Below are 9,027 nucleotides of genomic sequence, written 5' to 3'. Positions count from 1 at the left end.
TGGCAATATGCAGTACATATGGATTTACTCACTGATCTAGCAATCCCACTTTTGGGAATTTACTCTAAAGATAGACCTCCTAAAATATAAAAACACAAGGTTACTTATTATAACAGTATTTATAATTGCAAAATATTGGATACTATCTCAACATCCAAGAATCAGATCTGAAGTGAATAAACTATGTACACAATGTACACAATGGAGTACCATGCAGCTGTAAAAAAGAATGAAGAAGATTTCTACAAGTTGATGAAAAGTGATCTCTGGAAGATATTATTAACTTAAAAAGGCAAAATGCAAAACAGCGTATATTGTACGTTCACTCTGGAGAAAGAAAAGAGAAATAAGAAAACATACATTTATCTGCTTATTTTTGTAAAAAGAAACACAAGAAGGATAAAAGAGAAAACAATAAAATTGTATACTTATAAAGGGTAGTAGGAGAGTTCAAGAGATGGGGAGAGAGAGTGATATTTCCCTGACTATACCTTTTAGTACGGTTTCCACTTTTGGAAGCATATTATTCTACATATTCCAAAAGTAAAATGAAATCATCAATAATGGAAGGAAAAATAAACTAAAACTAGAAACGGAAGCAAATGAACACAAGTGTGTTTCAAATGATTAACATAAACCTCCTGAAGTGGGATAGGGTGGCGTGAGAGAACTAATCCAAGTAATTTTTGCACATAGCACTTTGACTTTCAACCCTCACTCTAGGGAAGAAAAAGCACAAACAAGGCATGAACCCTTTTTAGTAGGTTTGCTTTTGTAATTACATGAATGTAGCAATTCTGAAACTATTTTATGTACAATGTAGGATCAGGCAAATAAGTAAATGAGTTGTTGCTGTTAGGAAATAAGGCTTTCACTGTTGAAGAAGGCAGATGCAAATATGAAATGGGGAAGGCAATAAAGAACATGTGGAATTGGATTGAAAGCGTATCAATATCCATGATTTCTCAAATGAAAAAATTATATATGTATTCTCCTTTCCCCCAACTCTCTCTTCTGAGGGCCTAAAAGCAATAATACTCTAGTATCAATAAGCCCACTTAGTGACAAGATCTCAGCTTCTAAATAAACATTCCCCAATTAAAAAAAAAAACAAACCAAGGTTTTTGGAGAAATTGTTGACTCCAGGGCAGGAGTAATGAATGTACAAGACAAGCCTGGAAAAGTTTATTGTGTCACAGGTAAGAAAATACTCAATGTGCAGATCAACAAAAGGAGCCAACCTGAGTTGGCCAAATCTCGGATAATTTGAGCATCAAAATAAATAAGGATTGGGCCAGCCCGGTGGCGCAGCGGTTAAGTGCGCACGTTCCGCTTCTCAGTGGCCCAGGGTTCTCCATTTCGGATGGCGGATGTGGACATGGCACTGCTTGGCAAAAGCCATGCTGTGGTAGGCGTCCCACATATAAAAGAGAGGAAGATGGGCACAGATGTTAGTTCAGGGCCAGTCTTCCTCAGCAAAAAGAGGAGGATTGGCCGTAGTTAGCTCAGGGCTAATCTTCCTCAAAATAAATAAATAAATAAATAAAATAAAAATTAAATAAATAAGGATGAAGAAGAGACAAATCTCCTATGCAGAAGCATTCCAAATAAATTATGCAATTATTCTAATGGAGGGGGAGCATAACAACCCACTCTAGAAATGAGATAGGAACCGGCCTAATAAGACAGGGCTATCTGCAAGGCCCCTGGCCTAACAAGATAAGGCCCTAACCAATCCGCTAGCTAGGAGAATCAGCCAGAAGATCCACATTCTGCAGTTTCGGGACTTTCCCTGGTTTACACATGCTCCCTAGCACCCAGGACACTAGCCTCATTAGCATAGTAAAAGTCACACCAAGCAGTGGAGAGCTAGCATGCTAATAATACATGTCTTGCATGTAGTGGCTTGCTACGTGACAGCACAGGCGCAAGCACAACCCCACCTCTACACGCCATGACAAGGCACTCCTCACTAGCCTTTGCCTAATAAAAGCCCCACAATCCTGTTCCCTAATGAGCTGGTCACCTGCTTCTTTCCTTTCTGCGTTGGCTCCCTTGTGCCTCTCCTGTGCACAAGCTAATAAACTTTTACTTTTTACTCCCTTTGCTGTCTCTCCTGATTTCTATCCTGGCGCATAACAACCACCCAATGCACCGGTAACAGAATTGTGTGCTGTGCACAGGGACTTCCTTCCAAGAAGTACAGTATGGAAAGGGGAAGAGCAAATTTACAGTGGAGAAACCTGACAAACACTACTTTAGTCAAGTGATCAAGTTCAACGTAAACAATCATAAATTATTTTGGTAGTATGTACCCTTGCTACGAAGTGATGAAAATGACACTTTATCTCTGTGATCTTCCTCACAAAAACCCATAACCCCATTCTAATCATGAGAAAAACATCAGATAAATTCCAGTAGAAAGGCATCCTGCAAGATACTTGAGTGGTTTTCCTCAAAATTGTCAAGGTCATCAAAAACAAGTAGTCTGAGAAACTGTCACAGCCCAGAGAAGCCTAAGGAGAAATAACAACTACATGTAATACAGTATCCTGGAACAGAAATGACATTAGGCAAAAACTAAGGAAATCTGACTAACTATGGACTGTAGTTAATGTATCAATATTGGTTCATTAATTGTAACAATGTCCCACAATAATGAAAGAAGTTAGTTAACAGGGGAAACTGTGTGTGTGTGGCGGGGGGGGGGGGGGGCGGTGTATATGGGAACACTGTGCTAGTCAATTTTTCTGTGAACCTAAAACTTTCCTAAAAATAGTCTATTAAAACTACATACATTCAAACATACATATATAAGGACAGCAAAGGATTGTAACTTTTTGAACAAAAAGAAATACATAAATTTGTAATGACATAAATAAATAAATAAGGAGGGCTCTTCTTTGTAGCAGCATCAGGACTAATAAATATGGAGGGCTTGAAGGAGTTAAAAGAAATCGACAATTTGTAACCATGATTGTAAAAATGGGTTGCAGCAAGAATCATCAATAAAGGCTGAAGCGTAAGGTAGAGTTTGATTGGGTGCAAGATATTTGCTTGGTCTCAAAGCATCTCTTCACAGATTCCTTATTAGTTGCAAGGGGGAAAATACATTGAAGAAACTGGATACCTTGATCGAGTGACAAACATTAGTATCACCTTATAATGGACAGACATCCTGTGCTGTAATATCCTGAGGACATAACTTCATTTATGTGGTTGTTTCCATCGAGGATGCAAAACTTGAATCTAATCTCAAGTAAACATCAGACAATGGTCAATGTGGGAATTTGCATTTAAGGAAAATTCTTCTTTTGTAAAGGGATGCATTGCTTTGGTGACCCCTCTTGGTCATAAGATTGTTATTACCTAATCGATGCAAATGTTTCAGACTGTCATTTTTAACTATTGTATTTATAAATTAAAATGCTATCGCAATAGAAAGATTTCTTTAAACATGAAGACATCAGCAGTTTCCCTAGTGGCACGAAAAAGAATGCAAAGGAGGGAGAGGGTTTGGAGAGGGGGGAGGTGGCGGGAAGAGAGAAGGGACCCTGAGCTGATGGTTGCCAGTTGTGCGTATTTATTTCTTATTTAACAAACACTGACACACCACTTATTTTTACCAGGAGCTGTTCTAAGCGCTTTTCACAAACTGACTTTTTCAATGGGAAAGCTCAGTAGTTGGTCTTTGTTTCCCAAAACAAAACACAGATATGACACGAAATGATTTTTTCTTGTCTTTTTATCTGTTATCAAAGCTCCACCGCAGTGATCTTCTCCTTCGACATAGGAACAGGAGCCTACAATCACTGCGGGATTTTTCGTCGAAACGTCGGCAACCCTACTTGGCGATACCAAATGTTGCGTCCCCTTTGAAAAGCCTGATTCTTTGTTTCCTAGAAAACCTTAAAAGCATGCATTGAGAGCAGCTTATGTATCCCTTTGGGGTGCCAGGCACTCACTTTCTCTTCTCCTTTAGGGTTGAACCCCAGAGCAGCTCGCAGCCTTTTTTCCCTAAACTTGATTACTTCTAAACGCCTCTCTCGCTCCAGATCTAGCAATTAGTTCCGGTCTGCGTTTGTTGCCATTAGCGCGTATCTCATGCAATGGATTCTGGGAGACCAGGTCTGGTTACACTGAGGTTTCCAGACCCGTTGTGAACTCTGGACTTCAATTCCCACAATGCCGGGCGCGAATCCGTAATTCCTGCCGGGGTAACCGTGAGGTGGCCGCCATCTTGCGTACGGAGGTGCGGCTGCTTTGCCCATACGTTGAGGGCTGGGGTTTTAGTACGTCCGCATCTTAGCTTTGGGTCAGTGTCTCCGCGTTGCTTTCACCTTTTCAGAGGTTCAGGTCTTTCTAGAAGAAGATTTTATTGGGAGGTAATGGTCAATGCAGAGCTGTAGTGTAAGGTGAGTAAACAAACACTCTATTTTAAGTGAGGGTGGGGTAGTGGTGGTGTCGTTTTTCGGTTTCTTCTTTCTTCTGTTAGCGACTGGGGTTCTCGCCGGCGCTTGGCTGGACCTAAACTTTAGCCGTAAACATAGAATCCCGGAGTGAACCTTTCAGCCTCGGAGATCTCTGAATTCCTAGACAGAACGTGTCTCCGGTGGGACGAAGAAACTGGGTGACGCACTTTTGCCCGGACTGCCCTCTTTGGAGGTCGGGAGGCCACGGGGCTTAGGTTGTGTATAGGCCACGCTCTGTTAACGCAACCCCCTTGCTTTTCCTTGTGACTTTCCCGATATTTCGAATGAGGAAATGGGAAGCCGACGGGTGGCCGGGGAAGGAGGCTATCTCCGGGGGCGGGGGGACGGCGTTTTTTACGGTTGTGTCTTCGTTCAGCCTATCTGTGGCCTACCGGTATCATTCTCTAGTCTTCTTTTTGTCCTTTCCTTTTTCTCTCGTGTTAGAGAGAGGAGGACCGGAGAGCAGGCAGAATGAAGTAGTATTGAGTAAAACAGGCTTTTGCATTGTTCTCTTGAGGGTCCCCAAGACATTTCAAGGGAAGCAGAATTTAGGGAAGCAGATAGGCCGACCATCTGGAAAAGATGAGCACTTTGATTTTGGGAGTTTCCAGATTTGTTTTTTAAACATAATGGCGTATTTGCATCATTCTCAGTGCAACCGAAGTTTTCTTTTTTTTCTCCTAATTTTAGTATGCTCATTTGGAAACCACTATTACAGTACTCGCGGGACTAGGGCCCATAAGGACTGGCATTTCAGTTAATCTAACGTTTTATTGCTAAAAAGATATGGTTGTCTAAGATTTGGGAGCTGGATTTGTTTACTCCTAAGGACGTAGTGGTTTTAAACAGGAAGACATTTATGATGCAGTTTATCACAACCAGTTTGGATATGTGTCAGTTTGGTTGGCAGATTTACTTTCCTTAGTACACAATTGTGTATCTATATTATCAAACTGTATAAATTACTGATTCAGCTTTCCAAAGTTACTTAAATTCTTTAGCTTCTCTAAATTCAGAAATGGGTCTTTTAGATGACAGGTGAGATGTATCTTGTTGAAAAAGGATATTAACTTACTTTCAATGAGACTCCTCCCTTAAATCATTATATTATAACAATACTTAAATAGTAAGTGGTTATAAAATTGCAATTTTATAAATTTTGTATTTTGGAGAAGTATTACCATTATATGCTTATCTCACAAACTTAAATGTCTTTTTCAATTTTCGTGTTTCCGAAGAAACTTTTGTTTAGATTGTTAAACTATTTACTATTAATTATATGATTTATTTACTTCTCAGATGCCTTATGGTGAAATTTCTGAAGCTAAATCCTTGGGAAATGGGGAAGAACTAACAAGTGAACCATGCTATAAAAAACTGAAGTCAACTGAAGAGGCTTATGTTTTCTCCCATCAGGGTAGTGCTAATGTTCACAGAATCCAGCAGAAAACTGGAAATGATTGGGTCCCTTTGACCACCATTGATGTCAGAGGACGTAGTCATCCTCAGAAGGACAAAACCAAAACTACAGATTTGCTGAAACCTGTGCATGATGAGATACCTGATAATAGATCAGATGTTATTGAATCTGTTAATTCACAAGTTTTACAAGATACAAGTCCCCCATTGGTATCCAAAGATGATGAGATATATAGCACAAGTAAAGCATTTATAGGACCCATTTACAAACCCCCTGAGAAAAAAAAGTGTAGTGAAAGGAGGAATCAGGCAGACAATATCAACAGTGTAGATGGCAAAGGAGGACAAGAAGAGAAGGAAAAATTTAACTTCAAAAAATCAGAAATTGACAATGAATTATTCCAGTTTTACAAAGAAATTGAAGAGCTTGAAAATGAAAAAGATGATTCGGAAGGCAGTTGTAAGGAAACCAAACCCTCAGAGGAACAACTTGGTACATATTATCAGGGCCATGATAATGATCTGTTAAAGTCTGAAGATGAAAAGAAAAGAGATCTTAGTAATGCTCTTCAGTCACATTGTGGTTATCAGCAATATTTAGGGAATGAACCAGGCAAATATCCTTGTAATGGGCAAGTAATACCTGCATTTTGTGATGATTCGTTTACTTCGTTTGGGCCTGAGTGGCAGTCAGTGCATTCTTTTGTAGTACCCCAAGGTCCTCCTCTTCCCAGTTTTAATTATCATTTAAATATTCAAAGATTTAATGCTCCACCAAATCCACCATCAAATATTTTCCATGCCCAAGATGGCTTTCTGATGCCAAATGGATATTATGTAAATGATTGTCGTGTTGACTGGAATTGTTTGACTTTTGATGAGAACAATGAATATACTGACTATAGTGAGAATATCAGTAGTGTTCATCCCTCCAGAAATGGCTACAGTGTGCAAGATGGATACGTGAGTAATGGTTTCTGTGAAACCAGTGAAGGATGCTGGAAAGATCCTTCTATGGACAAGCATAATGGAACAGACAGGTTTATGAACCAGCAGTTTCAAGAGGAAAAATTAAATAAATTGCAGAAGTTACTTATTCTTTTAAGAGGCTTGCCTGGTTCAGGGAAAACAACGTTGTCTCGGTAAGTGAAGGATACCAAGTGAATACTTGGCAGTTCATTACTTAAAAATCATAAATAATAGATGTAATCAATGACAAATACTTTTCATGTTTCTAGGAGAAAATCTTGAATTTATTATACTTGAAAATGGCATCTTACAGTGTAAATATTTAAAAAGATGTTACCTGATAGAGGAAAGGAGATTTGGCATATTTATTTTTATTTAGATTCTGCTAAGGGCTTTAAAAATAGATACACCATGTATAATTGTGACAATGATGAAAGCAAATGCTATGTGAGAACTGCTGGCCTGGCCTTTTAAGTAAGCTAAATAGAGTTGGACTTAGGCTTAGAAGATTTGAGCTTTAACTCAGGTATTTCACTTTATGATTTTGGACAGTTTTTGCTAACTGTTAATAGAATGAATGATACTTATTTTTCTGGAATTATTGTGAGAAGCAAATGAGATAACCCAAGGAAAAGAATTTTGAGCATATTTTAAGCACTGCTGCGTTCATACCATTGGTCGGCAGAGGGAACCCTTTTTTGGTTTCTTTAAGGAGTTTGAAGTGAGCAGTATCGAAATTAATGGAGTAGAACTGGTGATGTTTTATTGTATGACAGAATGTTTCAAATTCCTGCTTTGTTTGTTTTGTGTGTGTGTGTGTGTGAGGAAGATTGACTCTGAACTAACATCTGTGCCACTGTTCCTCTATTTTTTGTATGTGGGATGCTGCCACAACATAACTTGATGTGTCGTGTGTAGGTCCACTCCCGGGATCTGAACCTATGAACCCTGGGCCACCAAAGCAGGGTGTGCAAACTTAACCACTCCACCCTGGGGCCGACCCCTCAAATTCCTGTTTTTGTTTACATTTTCTAAAAAGAATATTCAATATATTTGTGCAGTTGTGAAAAATAGTGCAAAGAAAAACAATACAAATTCTTTCCAGTTTATGTGAGATGATTCAAAATTTATGCCAGATAAGGAGAAAAAGTTTGTTTGATATTTTTGGCTGAGGATAAAAAAGTCCAAGGAACCAATTGGTAAATGTTTTAAATTTATTTGCAAGACAATCTAAACGATCTGAACGAAAGTTTCTTCAGAAGCAAGAAATTAGTGAAAGATTGAATTTATGATGTAGACCTTTCAAGCTAGATTGTAAACTGTGATCTTTGTAGATGAGTTTAAATTTAGGTCTTTGCTTTTTGATTCCTCTTTAGTGGAAATTTTGTAGAGAAGATGGAATTTCAACTCTTTAAAAGGGTTAGAAATTAAGATTGAAGTCTCACAAATATGGGCAGTTTTCTAGATTAAGAACATAATATCAGAGAAAAGAAATAGCTGATGGGGCCTGCCTCATGGCTGAGGGGTTAAGTTTGTGTGCTCCACTTCTGCGGCCCAGAGTTTCACTGGTTTGAATCCTGAGTACATACCTACCACCTCTCATCAAGCCATGCTGAGGCGACATCCTACATGGCAGAGCCAGAAGGACTTAGAACTAGAATATACAGCTGTGTACTGGGGGGCTCTGGGGAGAAGAAGGAAGGGAAAAAAAAAAAGATGGGAGGCCGGGTCTGTGGTGTAGTGGTTAGGTTCACAGGCTCTGCTTCAGCGGCCCACGGTTTGCCAGTTCAGATCTTGGGCATGGACCTAAGCACCGCTTATCAAGCCATGCTGTGGCAGCGTCCCACATAAAAAATAGAGGAAGATGGGCACAGATGTTAGCTCAGGGCCAGTCTTCCTCAGCAAAAAGAGGAGGATTGGCAACAGATGTTAGCTTAGGGCCAGTCTTTAAAAAATAATAATAATAAATTTAAAAAAACATATATATATAAAAAGAAATAGCTGAAATTTGGAAATTGGATGAAGGGATCTCTTAGGGCCACCTTACTAAGAGTGGATATAGAATAAACATAAGGAAGAAAGATTAGGTTTGGGACAATATATTGGAGTATCTTGAGACTGAAGGTGAATAAAGTAGTGGTAATCCAATAGAATTTCAAGGAGCCAT

At 39.1% G+C, this 9,027-nt stretch overlaps 1 protein-coding gene across 13 annotated transcripts in view; it reads left to right on the top strand.

Annotated features, from left to right (window-relative positions):
* Positions 1 to 4,072: 4,072 nt before the first annotated feature.
* The window catches only part of N4BP2L2 (NEDD4 binding protein 2 like 2), a 67,422-nt gene continuing 62,467 nt past the window's right edge, over positions 4,073 to 9,027 (top strand). For 12 of the 13 annotated variants that reach the window (XR_011527768.1, XR_011527767.1, XR_011527766.1 and 9 more), the window contains exons 1-2: positions 4,073 to 4,415; positions 5,772 to 7,033. Coding sequence is in view for 8 of the 13 variants with exons in the window: in XM_008510749.2 (XP_008508971.2) it covers positions 5,772 to 7,033 (1,262 nt within the window). In the remaining 5 variants the exon portion in view is untranslated. The remainder of the gene's footprint in view (positions 4,416 to 5,771; positions 7,034 to 9,027) is intronic. The other variant, XM_070577940.1, reaches the window with a different exon arrangement.

This window comes from Equus przewalskii, chromosome 16 (genome assembly GCF_037783145.1).
Source record: "Equus przewalskii isolate Varuska chromosome 16, EquPr2, whole genome shotgun sequence".
In the NCBI taxonomy this organism is placed as follows: domain Eukaryota; kingdom Metazoa; phylum Chordata; class Mammalia; order Perissodactyla; family Equidae; genus Equus; species Equus przewalskii.
Note: the sequence above shows the minus strand (reverse complement) of the source record. Positions and strands in the feature narration are given on the sequence as shown.